At 34.9% G+C, this 16,844-nt stretch overlaps 1 protein-coding gene and 1 pseudogene across 1 annotated transcript; one reads left to right on the forward strand and one right to left on the reverse strand.

The window, feature by feature from the left end:
* Window positions 1-6,947: 6,947 nt before the first annotated feature.
* LOC148298455 (putative beta-tubulin polyglutamylase) lies at window positions 6,948-7,715 on the reverse strand. Its single transcript, XM_088276863.1, is given in 1 exon segment — window positions 6,948-7,715. A coding segment is annotated over 1 exon segment (768 nt).
* Window positions 7,716-13,512: 5,797 nt separating this feature from the next.
* On the forward strand, window positions 13,513-13,818 carry LOC148298456 (centrin-2 pseudogene; annotated as a pseudogene).
* Window positions 13,819-16,844: the final 3,026 nt, after the last annotated feature.

Consider the following 16,844-nt stretch of genomic DNA (forward strand, 5'->3'; position numbering starts at 1 on the left):
TCCCAACCCCAACCCCAACCCCAACCCCAACCCCAACCCCAACCCCAACCCCAACCCCAACCCCAACCCCAACCCCAACCCCTAGACTTTGGACTTGCAATCAGATATCGTGGCTGATACTAATTCATTATCATGAATAATATTGTTATTATGCACTTTTCAATTTAAATTGCTCGTGCTGTCTGTCTGACTGACTAAGCATATACATTATGGCCACTTAATAAATTAGTTCTGTCTCACTATTGCCCATTCCAACAAATCCAATCTATGATAATAAAATATATACACATAAACTAATATAATAAAAGCTATAAAGAATGAGCCTGAATTAAAAAGCATATTATTTCATAACAGACCGTAATACCTTCTATCGCTACCTCATCGACAACAGTCTCGGCATCCCAGCACAATCCAAAAGATACATTTATTACCCCTCCAAATACGAAAGAATGAACTCGAAGCAAATAGCCAAACATGAAAGATCAATTGTACAGAGATTCTTGTGGTGGAGTTGCTTTAACAAATAGAAGATGTCTATCAATGATTGGAAGATTTGTTCGAGCAAGGTATTTGATATTGTTGTGGGCTCGGTTTTCTTGTTTGCTATAGCGAGATTCAGTCGCGCACTCTTATTCAAGCACTAGTTCATGACACTGGAGACTGTGATGTAGGCGAAGAATATGGACATAAAATTCTGGAAGGCATTGGCAGCCTATACTGTTACTTTCTCATTTGGTTATTCTTACTTTAAGTTAATGATGTCCGAGCTATATCTGATTGATTTGGCTCATGAATATCTCCCGAACTTCAATAAAGAAGAAGAAATCGAAGAAGCCAAACATACTGAAATATAGGCCAACCAAGTCTTCAAAAGATTATACACGCAGAGGTTTGTAGAACTGAAAGAAGAGAATATCATTGCTAATTAAATTGTTAAATGAGATATGTGATGTATATTGTTAGAACTGTTTATGGTTATTATCGGAGGAGGGAGAGGGTGTTGATTATTAATTTATTTATGTAGTCTTATTAAGATAATATTTAACAATGAATCTCAATTTATATAATGAAAATAATTTAGATAATGAATACAATGTATCTGATAGGAACATAATTGCATGTGGCCATAAATCTATGTTAATAATCAGACATTAAATATGGCCTCATCTTCTGAATGGATGTTTAAATAATACTGCTATTTTATAATAATATCAAGCATATGGGTTCATTTGTCTTGCTTTTTAGTGTAGGTTTTAAACATCCTTAACGGGTATTTGTTTGTGTTGTTCTGTTAAACATTCTTGTTGGCGTTGCAAGGATTCGAGCTTCCATTGGATGAGTTGATCCTATTATCGCCAGTGTTTATGGGTTAGTTCTTTTTCTCTCGTGGGCTTCTTTCTTGCTTGTATCCTTGTCGATCTCCAATAATCCTCTCGATATTCTCAATGGGCGATCGGCTGACTTTGCCAACTCTCCCCCAACTATTCCTGAGCTGAAGCTGCGAGATGTTCTTTGCAGAGTTATTGGGTGATTTCTTCTCAGTTTATTCCTCGTTATTTGTTTATTTCTTTTGGTTTTGGTTTTTATTCATATTCGAAATATGGGTATTCTTATAAATTTTGGGGGAATTGCTCTTAATGCGTTAATTGTTAGTTGGAGATTGATTGCTATTGTTGGTGCGAATACTGTTGCTGGTGTTGACATTATTACTGTTACTATTATTAAGTGCTATATTTTTGTTCGAGCTATTTGCATTATTTGTGAGACTGTTACCACTGTTCTATTTCTTCAACCCTTAGATCATCGACCTTTGTTAAAGGGCGAGTAAACTAACATCCTGCATTTATTTTCTGAGCTTTAAAAATTAGTTATCTTTCTCATTGAGTTTCCAGCACAGTTCCTGTATCTTTGCTTGATAATGCTTTTATGAGAGTACAAACTTTCTTTACATTTCAGTTATTTATGATTCAAGCACAAGGAGCTCGTCCTCTTCTGAGTGCTGTTCTCTACTGAATATATTGATGAATTTACTTTGTGGAGTTTATTTAAGTCATGAGTAAGTTGGGCTGTGTTGGCTTATGTTAAAATTATTGGGAGGAGGTTATTTTGAGAATTGTAAAACTATAGATATTTATTTATTCTGCTGCTTTGTGTGGATTTGTTATATATTTATAGAAGTATGAAGTTTATTGATAAATAAATGTGTAACTGAATCAATGAAAGGGCTCAGAGGAAAATTTAAAATCATTTAGCGTTGGTCTGAATTATTCGGATTTTAGTATGTTATTTATATTATGTTATCTGGTTCGAATATTTTATTCGTATTCAATTTTGTTATTCCTATTCGAATTATTTAAACAATTAAAATTATTCAATATTACTCAATATCATTCAATATAATTAAAATTATTTACGCTGATTCGAAATTGATGATATGAAAACCATTGAAACTGTTAAAATAATTGAAAGTGAAATCCCTGAAATAAAATATCACCAAAATCAGATATAATTATAACAATAAAGTAAAAGAGAGTTAATTGCAAGCTTGTCATATTGATCAGAGTGTTTCTTTTTCACTAAGACTAGAATTAGTTTTCAGTCGATTGAACGAATCCTCATGCATTTATATTAGCTTCTTACTTGCTTGAATAATTGAATACTCTCCATTTTTTGTGAGAAATGGAGTGAAGTACTATCGGTTTACTTTTATTATTTTATAGTTTCTTGAGCAAGTTAGCAAATGCTGCATATCTTTCTCGAAAATGAAGACTTTCTCATTAATTTATGGCTTTTATTTGTCAAAGTTGTAGAAATTCTATGTTTTTTGAATTGCACGGAATTACTGTGAGAGGAACATGCTATTTGCATATTCTTTCACCATTTACTTTAATTATTATAAGCGGTAGATAAGGGAATTTAGGGCGATTGGACATTTTTGTAGAGCATTTATTTGGTTCTTTTTGCTGAACTTCGTGATGGCTTCAATTGCTGATTTTATGAAATAAATTACATAGGAGATAATTTTTATCTTGTGGCCCTCCTGCAAAACGTATAAAGTCCTCTTCGGGGTATAATGGATCAACACACTTTCCAAGCATATTCAGCTTATTTTGAATTAGATACCCAATAAAGAAAGGATCTCCTGGATTCTCTGCCACATTTTCACAGCCTACAACTTGCATGATGGAGACACCCTCCTGTTTGAGAGTTTAGAATATGCCTGAGTTTAGGAACTATTGGATGCACTTGGCAGTCCCTGGTGGCCTTTGCAAGACCTTGCACTCGAAGTTGAGACATATTTTGCCATTTTTATCTAAGATTGGGGTTTATTTTATTGTGAGAAACCTGATTTTGGATACATTAAAGCCAAAGTATTGCTTTTATTTTAAGTAGCCTTCGATTGTGAATCTATTATGCACACTGCATGCGATTATGATATGCACGTTGACTCTGTAACCTTCAGAAATATTCATATTTCTTCGAATGCGATCGAAATATAGCTATAATAGACCTTTCCCAGATTTAATTGCCAAAGGCTGTAAGAATTTATCTTGAAACATGAACCGACTCGAAGCCCCAGCACATAGCAACATAAACCCAACTATCACAATAAAATAGTATTTACCCGAGCCTCCTGAAAGAGCTGAAGTTCCAACACTTTCATACAAACTATCCTTTTCGTTTCGATAGCCCATATTTTGATAGTCCACAACATTGACAGGATCCGTTATAAATTTCAAAGGACTCCTTTCCTCTAAAATAAAACTATGATACAGCTGCAGAATAAGAAATAGGTTACTGAGTCCAAAAATTAAATATCGATATATTTGATTTATTGAAGGAACTGTTCTTTTCGAAAGGGTGGCAGTTTTTGGTAAGCTTTAAATATGTTATTATGGCCATAAGCAATTATCCTTGCCACTAACGGCATATATGAGCGCTCTAACTAATTCTCTAATTGAATGAGATATAATGTACAGAGGCAAAACTGCGTGGCAGATTTCTCTACTTTTTCGAATGTCCCATTTTTGTGAAAATTGAGAGGAGGGCCATGCACAATCGGAATGTTATTTATAATGTCGATGGTCGTGCTATTCCTAAACTCAGGCTACTTCCCACATATAACGTAGGTTTATTAAGTGGCATTCATTTTTCCACAGATAGGTTCATTACCCATTTTGGCAATATAAATATAAATATAAGTTTTGATGATTTAAATACTCTTGACACTATTGACTTTATACAATAATATTTAATATTTGTATAGCTTGTCGAGACTCAATTCTTTTGTAGATGGTGACTGTTTTTAACTTAAATTAACTAATTTCTGTTGTTGGGACTAACTAAGCTATTCGAAATCTCAACATAACTCAAATTATCAGATGGCAGATGGTCAGATGAGTAGATGGAGTATCAGAAATGATCAGATTGCCTAGAATTAATAAAAGACTTTAATTTGAATGTATATACATTTAGATAATTAAGGGAAAGATAATGAACACTCAGCTTAGCAATGGCAATCGCTATCGTAAGAGACAAGACAGAGAACGCAGTCGTCATATAGATGATAAGTTGATCAAGTAGGTCTTTGTCAGCAAACTCAAGGAGAGATATGGCTATGAATGTGATAATACACATTCCTATATCTAGAGCAAAACTTTGAGATATGCTTGTGAATAGTTTTATGCAAATGTTGCCGATCTTCATAAGGGATCTGATCGAATCAATAAAATGGGGAGGATGGATCTGGCAGAAATTGCACCATAGAAAAAGATTAAGCGCAACCCTGTGCTTGCTAAACTTAATGCTATCAATAGAATTATCATCCGCAACAGTGGATTGAGATAGGCATTCTCAAAGATTAAGCAGAAAGCCCAACAAAACACTAAATACTGATTTATATACTATTAATAATTCTTACAATTCTTTGTTTGTTTATTATTTGAGGATCTGCTTGTCTGTTCATTTGGTTAAATTAAATTATCACACAGACAGATCATCTCAACTAATACAAATCCATTTTAATTATGATAAAGCTATTCTTAAATTAGCCCTTATATGAATAATGTGAAATCCTGAAAAAATTAGGGCATCATAATTCCTAAATCTCTTCATTGGTCATTGACATGATTCAACAATCGTTTAATCTTCTGTACAGACATTACTGTATTCCCTGGGTTATTTCGAGTGGTCTCGTAGCTATTGATAAGCAAGGTATTCAGAGCAATCGATACTTTCTGATTCTTTTTACTGTCATTTAAACTGCTTTTATGGCAAGCTGGGGAGAAAACTGACATTGTTTTAGTTGCTGGGTTGTTTGAGCTATTTCGTTTGTTTAACAGACTATTTGTAGTTTTTGTTGTTTGGGCTATGCTGATATTATTGGTGCGAGTACCCCCGAAACCAGTGCTGATGCCTCTTTGAGGTTTTTGTGATTGGTGTTGGATAGCTTAGTTCTTCTTTGGTAGGTTTATCTGATTGGTGTTAGGGATGAGAAATTCCTAAAACCTGAAATTCTTGGCGAATAGAATGTCAACATTCTTAATTGCATTCACATTCTTCTGGTTAAAACTTCTAGTATCAAGGAGATTTGTTTGAGTTATAGGAGAACTCTGCGTATTTGAGATCGTATTGGCACTATTTATCACAGTTAAGCTGCTATTGATATTATTGGAGTGACTGTTGCTAGCCTTGTTATTTTAAATTGTACGAACTTTCCGCATATTGCTTCTCATTCCATTTTGCGAAAGTATATGCATATTGGGATTTGGTTATTGTTGATAAATTGGATTAAGTGCGATATTCCGATCCGAAAACGAGAAAGCAGAATTGTAATTGTTTGTTTGGTTTGTCTTATTAAGTAACTGGTTATTATTGTGATTTATGATTTGTTGTTGGTCTTATTCTGTTTATTCACAGTATTAACGGGAATTTTATGAGATTATGTGTTACTGTTTGAAGATCTTGTGTTTATGAATGTGAGTGTGTAATCTATTTGAAGGTGAACTTGAAGGAGAATTCGAGTGTGGTGAATTATAAGTATTATTATTGTTGTTGTTGCTGTTTGTTAGTTTTATTTTTGTGTGAGGTTTGTTAAGATTGTTTTAACTCTTTGTTTAGAAGCGGTAGATTGGTTAGTTTGTTTATGAGGCTGATTAGAGCTGAGGTTATTCGTTTTATTATTTAGAGGATTGTGATTGATCTTACAATATTTATAATTACAATTACTGTTATCTCTGTCGTTGCTACTTTGCTTAAGTTTGGCATTTATTTGTTTAATTTCTAATGGCCTCCAAATTAGCTTCTTCTTCCATAAAATCAACAATTTAATAAGTACCATTGCAGCCATTGACAGTCTTGTTACCCTTTAAGCTTCTCAAATAATTATCAGCACTACGATTATTCTCATCAATCATATAATTCCGTGTGCTTTTTACAACACTCTCCCTATTATTCAGCCCAATCTTGTTGCTTGTCGCATTCATGTGAACAGGCTTTTTATTTTTGGTTGTAAATGAACTTCCAAATGCTGGTTCAGTCCTCTCCGCTTTATCTTTAACGAGACTTCCTTTATTCTTGGTCCCAGTTGTCATCAAAAAGCAACTATTCGAATATTCCAAATAGCTTTAATATTTTGCCATTACTTCCGAATCCTCAATCGGATATATTCTTTTGAACGCACCCAGATGCTAATTCTCATATTTATTTTTTATGGCTTATGCTTTTCTTTTGGATTATTCTTTCTATTATATTGATAGTTTAATTTTCTTGCCGGTTAGTATTCGCTGCTGACATGCCTACTTTTGCTCTTTCATTGTTTCGTATTTGCTGTTTTAGTTAATATTCATTAAGATTAATGAATCTCTGATATAGTTTGTCTTAATGAGATTGTCCAAAGGTGTGTCAGTGCTGAAACTTGGTGTGTGATTTATTTCAAGGACTATTGGCTAGCATTTATCTGTGATCATCACATCGAAGCCTAGCAGCTCAAAGCACATGTTTGAAGAGTAGTTTTCAGATTGACAAGATCGATAGGTATTGGAGATTGGAGGTAAGCCTGCTAACATTGTTTTCACTATCATTTGTTCAATATTTTGTTTTATATTATGGCTTCTCGGGTCTGTCTTTTCAAGATGCTCATACAGCCAACTAAGCGATCTCTTATGACCATAACTCATATCTTTTTCATCGTTATTGAATATGAATTTAGGGTTATCTTTATTAATTGAGTAATTTGTTAAGTGCATGCATGTATCTTCCATATTTTATTTTGTTGGCATTTTGTACTTTTATGTGGCAAACCTTGTGAGTCCTTCATGAAAGATATAAAGCCGTAAAGGGTCAACTGATGCCACAAGGACATAAATTCTTAAATCGAATTTTAGGCCGTCAATTAAATATGGGCGATGTAGATATTTTTGGACTACTAGGTGACTTCCTGGTTCGATATCTTAGAGCTTTCTTGTGAGGAATATGCCTTTACCTTGGGACATTGCTTCAGGTTTCACTATAAATGTTCTTGCTTTTCCTTTTGGCTTGGATTCAAAATAAATTTTAAGCTCATTATATTAAATTGGGAGCATCCATGTCAATGGGAAGAAGTTGTAGTCTTCAGGGAACTTTTTTCGCATTTTCATTAAATACCTGCCCATCATATTCTTCCTGGAAAGGTTAAACATGCCCGGAAAATGGTTAATCTTCTGGTGGGACTGCATTTTGACAAATACTTCCGCAGATACAGCATTATCAGTCCAGCAAACATCCCAGTCAGTCGCTTCTGCACTTTTCTGAACCTTCCACCCTAGATCCTTCGCAATTCTTCTGACCACAGGATACTGACAGTCTACATTATCTAATAAAAGTACCCGAAATGTTTATTATGATCTTTTTCTTTATCTTCAGAACTTCTTTCTCTCTTTTTTTAACGACATGCTTTATGCTCGATGGGGAAGACTCGGAGCAATTGCTAATTGTCTCATTATCGCTTTGACTCATTCCAATTGTATGCTTGTAGATTGGGAGATTTCTGTTGCTTTCTATGCGTATGTTTATATAATTATACAATATTCGTGTTATTTAACTGTTGCGAAATATGGAAATTTATCTGTTTATCTGATTATCTGATTATCTGATTATTGGCGAAAATGCATAGTTTCAGATAATTCGTATAAATATATGCTTATGTGATTTTAAAATTCATTTTGTTTTTTTGAATTTATCCCTGAAATACTTATTCCTTTATATCGAAATACCAATAAATAACTTAGTTCGGGCAATTCGTGCACAAATAACTGATCTAACACTTAGTTTGCCTACTTCCTGACTTACTTTCCATTTTATACAAATAAACTAATAAGCATACCAAAAGTAATGACTGTTATTTCACAGTAAACTAATCCTAAAATCAACTTTATATTTTTGTCATCACATTTACATACAAATAAAACCAATGCGATCAACCTTCCAGCAGCAACAACAAAATTTCGACAACTTTAGCTCTCAAATATCCTCGCCAGCTACAAACTCTTTAAAATAATTAACACATACCACTATATTACATCAGCAATCACGATCCCCACACAATAGATTCACGCCGAATTTTACAAACCAGCTCAGCTCGCCTTCATTGTATCAGAATGCAAATACTTATATCCACAAAAATAAAAATGTTTCATCTTTGAACCAAGGTGCTGATAGTGCCTAATCTACTGGCCAAAATACTCCGAAGATACATGGCTCCATAAAAGCACTCGAGGACAGAATAGAAACTATGCAGAATTTAGTGAAGAAAAGCCAAATCGAGAAAAATTCCACCAAAAAGAAATAGTTTTCTAAGCCATCTTACAACTAATTTACAGGCGTTATTAAGAGAGATGAATCCGAGCCAGACCTGCGAACTTCATGCCCAAACATCTTTCGCAAAATATAAGCATCCAACAACATGAGAAGCACCACTCATTCTAACAATTATAATAAGTTTGGGGCGATCGTTGCAGAAATTAAAAAACAAGAGGAAGAAGAGGAGGAGCAAAGACAATCTTCGATAAACAAAAATGGCTTTCATAAAACAAATTAGCCTATGACACCAAACCTTCGCTCAGACTATTCGGATAAGACAGGGGGGGGGGCTCATTTCTATGAGAAAGATAAAATGCAATTTAAATCGCTAGCGGAGATATGGAACAATAAAGTGCGTGCGAACTCTGACAACGAAGGTGCAAATGGGTCAGCAATAGGAGTTACCGGAGGAAACGGACAAGTAAACAAACCTATATCCTTCCGAGCAAACCCAACATTCGCCACAAATAAAAATATCATTAACGGCTTCTAGATGTCAAAATTCTTAGGGAAAGGCAAATTTGGAGAAGTAAGCCTTGCTCGCCACATCGAAACCAATTTTATTGTGGCCTTAAAGAAAATAGTAAAATCCAAAATGATCGAGTACAAGATGGTTGAGCAATTTAAAAGATAGATAAGACTACATAGCTCTTTGCATCACCCCAATATTGTTAAGTTTTATGGCTTTTTCGAAGATGGCGATAACATTTACCTGATCTTGGAGTACATTAACGGAGGCACTCTTTTTGATTATCTCGGGGAGAAAGATATGCTGAGTTGTAAGTAGGCTGTAGAATACTTGCGGGACACGATCGAAGCTATAAGCTATATGCATGATCGCTCCATTGCACATCGCGATATCAAGCCCTAAAACATCATACTAACTGGGGATAAAGTGGCCAAGCTGTGCGATTTCGGGTGGTCAGCGATAGTTTAATCTTCCAGGACCACATACTGTGGCACATTCGATTACGCGCCCCCTGAGATCTTATAGAGGAAGAATTACGACACAGCAGTCGATATCTGGTGCATAGGAGTCCTCACCTATGAAATGCTGACAGGCAGAGTTCCATTCGAAGGCGAGAAGCGCAAGTAAATTATGTAGAAAATCATCAGTGTAACTATTTTCTTATCAATTTAGGTCGACAAAAATAAAATTAACTACTCAGTCGAGCTCCCTGAAGATGCCAAAAACTTCATCGAAACCTTAGTCCAAAAGAACCCTAACAGCCGCCCAAAATGTAAAGATCTCCTCAAACATCCATTTTTTGTGAACAATCTTAAGCCAATCCAATCAATGAGTAAAAAATGATAGCCGACACTTTTCACCAACTTTCAGGCTCATCCTCAATATTGATTATTCTATAAATGAAGTTATATGCTTTTTGCTAAAATAATTCTATACAATAGATGCAGCTGCCAATATCATTGGTTATCTTCTATTTTCAGAATTTAATTGCTATCAGAGGAATTCTATTCAGATTAGTTGGTTCGGCGTCGAGACCAAATTGTCCATTTTTTATCGATCATGCCCACAGCTAGCTTCTATTGGCATAAATCGATTGATGTGATCTTGGAGGAGTGTTAGAGTTCTTCGTCAGTTGTCGAATAATCCCGGCCATGCCAGAGCTTTATTGTGTTGTCATGGCTTGAACTGAATAAAAGAGTGCCTTAGCTATTGTATTTCACGTCGGAGATCAGTTTACAATGTGCAGGTATATTCTTCAATTACCTTTTTCTTCTCAGGTCGAAGATGTTTATAAGGTTGCTTTTACCGCCGATTGCGAGTTCATACCCATTTGGATGAAAATGTGAACATACAATTGAGTTTTACACTTAGATTTCATAAATTCCTTTGCCTGTTCTTAGATCCCAGACCATGCCATTGCCATCAAGACTTCCTGTGAAAATGAGAGACCCATCTGGATGCTGAGAAAGAGTATGGATTTCAGCTTGATGCCCTTTCTGGTTTGACAGTTCTTTCAATTTCATCACATCCCATATACTCCATGTTTTATCATAAGAAGCAGATAAGAAGATTGTGCCATTCTCATGAAATTTAGTTGCATTAACTCGATCGGAGTGTGATTTCAAAACAAAGCATTTCTGCTCTTGGAAACCCCTATCAAAGGTCCATAGATTAATCTCCCCCAGAGTATTGCCAGTTATTATATTTGGTGCAAATCCAGGGATTTATCCGACTCTTGGATGAAAATCTACAGCACAAAGCTTATTAACAGTTTTCAACAAAGTCTTTTGTGTACAGAAATCCATTGATTGCTCATCCTATATATCCCAGATTGTGCCAACCCCACTCGAACCAATAGTCGCACTATATTTTCCACACTTCGAGAATTTAACGCAAGTAACTGAACTTGAATCCCCAAACTCCGTGCATATATTTTTATAATTCAGATGTTCATAGAGCTAGTTTTAGAATTTAGTTTATAGTTCGATTTCATCGTAATTATTGACAAGATCTTTTTCTCGTTTAATTCTTTAATTTGAGTTTTTCAGCGATGTTCTCGCTATTCTTTATCGTAGCTGTAAGAGTGGATCTTTATTTGTTTATGTTTACATTTATAAGTATGTATTATTTTATAATAGAATCATAAAGAGAGTTTTGTTGTTATTTATGGTCTCTATGGTCTCATAGTATATTGTTCATGCGAGATAATTTCGGATAAAGGATTAGACATACATAGTGTTAAACAAATGTTAGATTTGGAATATGGCTTTTGATGTTTATATTTCATCGAGATTATGTTGTGAAAACTGTCCTTCCGATACTTGCACGTTCTGTCAATGCCCATAAAAGCCATTATGGTTCAATATGGTCAGCTTTTGCATTGATTTTTGATAGGGTTTTTCATTTTGCAGATATATTGCTCAGCAATAATCCAAAGGAAATGAATATTTCCAAAAACAAACAGGATTCAATGTATGCTTTAGACAATAAAAGAACTGTACTAAGCTCCAATTTCTAACTGTTTAGCAATTGAAAATAAAATTTGTGCATTTGACCATTTTAGATCTCATGATAGGAGACCATTGGTTACCCAATTAGTATCTTAAAATTCATAGCAAAATGCTTCGGATCGAATAGTAATACTCACATCTGCGCTCTGTTTTAAACTTGTAGGCTGGATGATATGATAACAAGTAATAAGATTGTGATAGCATATATTTATCACATGAGCCTCTGGAGAGATCAACCGGATAGAATCAGCGATACGATCAGCCCGTACAGTGCCAAAGCTTCCCCGAAAATCAATATAAGAATGAGTCCTACAAATATTTTCTACTGCTGAGCATTGGCTCTTATCCCCACATCACCAACAATTCCAATTGCATAGCCAGCTGCCTAAATATCTCACATAGAATTTACCACACAGCTGAACCCACAGACCAAGCCAGATGCCATATGACCATAGCCGAGCTTATAGTTATAGCTGCCATCTTTCTTCACTATTGGATATGAGATTGATATTACCTCTTTGGCTGATGATGACTGCTACGATCATGCCGTAGATACCGAGGATACCTGCCATGACCACTGGAATCAAAGATTTCATGACAACATTCGGTCTCCAAATCGCAATGCTGCTGATGCCTGTGCCGGCTTTTGCTGTGCCGAAAGCAGCGCCCAAATCTAACTTAATTTCTGGATTTACTGGCGAGCACAAGTGCCATAGTCACTCCCATGAACCCGAAGAAAGACGACCCATTGGTGAAATCGCTTGCTGCACTATCTGACATACCACTCTATTATTATGATACGATGGATGGCCTAATCTACAGCGATATAATACGTAATCTAGATCACATCGGATAATTCAATCCATATTATATCTAGCACAATGTTTAATACAGTTGGATAGCACATCGCATGCATAAACAATGGATAACACAATGGTAATACAGATAAGATCAAATTATTATATGACCAAAATAGAGCATCAGAGCAGTTATTTGAAATCGAATTATTGCTTGTATTGAAGGAAGACCCTCATTTAATGACTTAATTAGAATTGTGTACATAAAATTGTTCTTAAACGACAATATAGAAAAAGTTATACGTGAGATATCGAGCATTAACTGATAAAATGAACAGTGACAATGGTTCCAAGTACTGCGGTCGAATGAGAATATCCCTATTGCAGACGGATGGGAGTGCAGATATCTGTATATCTGTATATCTGAATATCTGAATATCTGAATATCTGAATATCTGAACATCTGTATATATCTGAATATACCTAAACATCTAAACATCTAACATCTAATTATACACATAGAATACAAACAAACATAGTATACACATTTCCAGATCCGCATATATAGATTGGAATGCTAATAAAATAAGTTAAGAATAAATTAGCTAAGCTGAATAGATTTGTTGGCACTTAAATTTTATTAATTGGTACTAAATATAATATCTTATCATGAAGAAAGGAAGTGCTGCTCAGAAACTCCCCCCTGCTGTTAAGCTAGACCATAACAAATATGGATTAAGTTAAACTGAATTCGCTGAAATCAAGCGAGCATTCGACTTGTTCGACACTGATCAGGGAGGCTCAGTTGACACCAAATGTAATCTATTACCTTATCTTAGAACTTAAGGCTGCCATGGTCTCTTTGGGCTTCGACAGCAGAAACTCACTCATTTTCCAGATGATTGCTGACCTCGATGAGGATGGCTCAGGCACTTTGGAGTTGGATGAGTGGGTTCATCTTATGACCCATAAAGTCAGTGACAAGAGTAGTCGAGACCGAGTTGTCAAGGTGTTCTCCCTCTATGATGATGAGAAGACTGGATACCTCTCAGTTAAGAATCTCCGACGAGTCGCCCAAGATCTCGGCCTTGATGTCCCAGAATCTGAGCTCCAAGAAATGATTACTCGAGCCGATCTCGACCAAGATGGCCTCGTGTCTGCCGATGAATTTTACACAATCCTCACCCGACCCGTCAGAGAATGATCCTCAATCAGTATCAGATATTTGTAATATATTTAACATGCGCGTATCTGCATATTATCCATATCATATATCTGCGTATGAAGCATAGATCACCATCCGATTTTCACTCAATTAATCATTATTATATATTTTTGCACTTTTCACCATTCTTTATTGTTGATTTATTTGAATTTATGCTGCCTGGATTTTAGGGTGTGTTAACATAAGAATCAAAATGGTTAAATATCGGATATTTTGTGCTGTGGTTTATTACATAATTGGCAAATAAGAAGCTATTTAAAGAATTATTGCTCTATTCTCAAAAGAACCAAGCATACTCATCTATCTAATACTCAAACAAGCCCAAAGAACAAGAATCATAGAAGATATTGCAAATAGACAAACACACATTATTCCACACAATAACTCATCACCAATCCTACAATTTGACAATCCAACACAATCAATTGTAAATTTTTGGCTGTTTCGCTTCTTCAAGGATCTGGAGAAGTTATACAACGAAACTAACTCTAATTAAATGAAATCAATATCTTATGCTATATAATAAAATCGTCAAATTTGATACAAATTAAATATGAACACGCATACAATTCTTCTTGTGTCTATATTTATATATTTATTTCGATATATATCTCTGTATGCTGCTTAAAGTTGAAATAAATTTGAATGTATATAACAGAGATAGCTTAAAAATTCAGCAATAATTGATATAAAACCAGGTTTAATTTCCCTTAATTAATATAAGTAAATAGAAGTATTTGTGAGTATGGGTCTCAGTGTCTCTTTTCCATTGGAATCTCCACTCAACACTGTCAATAGTGTCAAGCCAGTGAGGCAGAACAAAACGCATATGTTGAAAGCCATCAATATTATCAATCTTGATGATATAGAAGATGCGGATGCCAAAGAAAATAATTCATTAAAATTGAGTAATAGGAGTAATGTCAGTAAGATCACCAATAAAGAGGGCAAAGAGGGTAAACAGGGGAAAGAGAGCAAAGATGGTAATGATGGTAAAGAAGGGAAATAATTTAAAGATGGTATAAAGAATAGATAAAATAAATAAAATAGAAAGAATCTAGAGAATCGAGAAGGTACTAGAAAAGCATTTTAATCCTGAGAATTTATTGTCTATACCTTTTACATTTTTTACACAATGCCGATTACATTTAAATAATTGGATTAAAAATAAGAGCAATCAATAGCCAAACAGTATGAACATTCTAATTTGAACTTATATACTTATATGTTCGTCCCTCTGCTTCATTATATATAAAGAAAAGCGAATTTTTATTTACATGCTCGTAGACGTAATTAATTATGAAGCCGTTTATGCATATAAAACAAAGCATAAAATTCAAAAATATCAGTGAAGAACATTCCTAAATGATCGACACTTCGACAGCTACCTCGTTCGACTTTCAATTGGATTAAATGGCTTAAATTTCCATTGATTGTCCATTCCGTTTTCATTATGATTGCCAATGCATTCGATGTTTCTCTCTTGAGTATTTTTGTTCTTGTTCATGGTGCTATTGATCATGTCCATGTTTGGATAGTTTTTATGGCGAGAGGTAGTGTTTGTTAGGAATGCTATATGTTAGTTTTATTGTGTTGAGTGTTAGTTCTTGGAGCCATCGTTTGTATGAAAGCCATCTGAGTTTTTCATCTCTGATTAGGCATCGTTGCTATTCATGTTCATGCTATTCCTTTTATTCATGTTATTCATGTTGTTGATACCATTCATGCTTTTTGTCATGGCCTTAAATTCGAGAAGCATTGCCTATATTTATTTGATTCTGCACATTATATTCTTATCTTCATTAGTTAGCACAGTCATAAGTGCTGCCAGTTACTTATACTTCTCAGTATGTGATATGTTCCTATTGCCATAATTACTCGCAACTAAACTTACATTATTACATTTACCCTGCATTTCCAGCTCATACTTCATCCTCATATTCTCCTTCTTCAACAAATTGCACTCCCGAGCATGATCTAGCCTCTCCATTTTCAATGTGGCCACATCAGCTATAACATTCAAATCAACCCGATAAACAATCTTCTTCAATTTGACACACTAATTCAAGAGAAGCCTGTTATCGTGGAGAAGCTTAATGTTTATTTATTTCAATTTGCAGATTTATTATTATTTTGTTATGCGTGTTGTGAGAGTGGTTGTTGGGGTGTTGGAAGTATGGATTGAGTGGGGCTGGTTTGTTGTGTGGGCAGTTGTGGGCATTCTTTATATTGAGGAGGATGTGAGGTTGTGGTTTGCATCCCATCTGCTTTATGCGGATTTGCGGCAGTAATCCACTAAGTTGATGGCTGCTACTTTTTGGAAAAATATGGGATTGTCGAATGAGTTTGTTGATAGTTGTGAGTGATGTGAGTGTTATCGATGCTGTGGATGTTGTGTATGTTGTGGATACTGTGGTTGTTGTGCTGGCTCCCTTTGGTTTATCTGACACAGATCTTGCATTTATACTGGATTATATTTTTAAAGTTTGAATGGCACTTGCTGAACATCGCCTCTTTCCTTTCCCACAATGCCGTCACATATAGTGCCATTATCCTGCAATACAGGAAAAATAATCGGATACTAATAAATTGGATGCGAGCCATGACTAATTGTATCATCCTAAAATTCTGCACAATATCCCTCTTCACAGGACGGATCAGTTTGCTCATGCAAACCCTCCAATCCTGCTAACATTTAGTTTAGTTACTGATTCCTTTGCTGGCTCATGTTGTTCGACTGTTGCAGTATATATTTATTTTCAATCCGCCTATATTTATATTATCAGCTGAAATTTTATAGTTTGAGTTTGTTCGCTTCTCCATGTTTTCTTGAGGATGTGTTGCAGGGATTTGAGGGTATGGAGATCGTTTATTTTGTTAAGGTGATGTTGGATTATTTGGGATGATATGAGATTGTATATAGATATATGGAATTGTATGGAATTGTGTGGAATTGTGTGGAATTGTAATAGATTGTATGATTATGATGGGAATTGTAACAAATT

The sequence above is a fragment of the Brachycentrus maculatus genome, unplaced genomic scaffold (genome assembly GCF_059751285.1).
Source record: "Brachycentrus maculatus isolate JH-2025_06_01 unplaced genomic scaffold, ASM5975128v1 h1tg002008l, whole genome shotgun sequence".
In the NCBI taxonomy this organism is placed as follows: domain Eukaryota; kingdom Metazoa; phylum Arthropoda; class Insecta; order Trichoptera; family Brachycentridae; genus Brachycentrus; species Brachycentrus maculatus.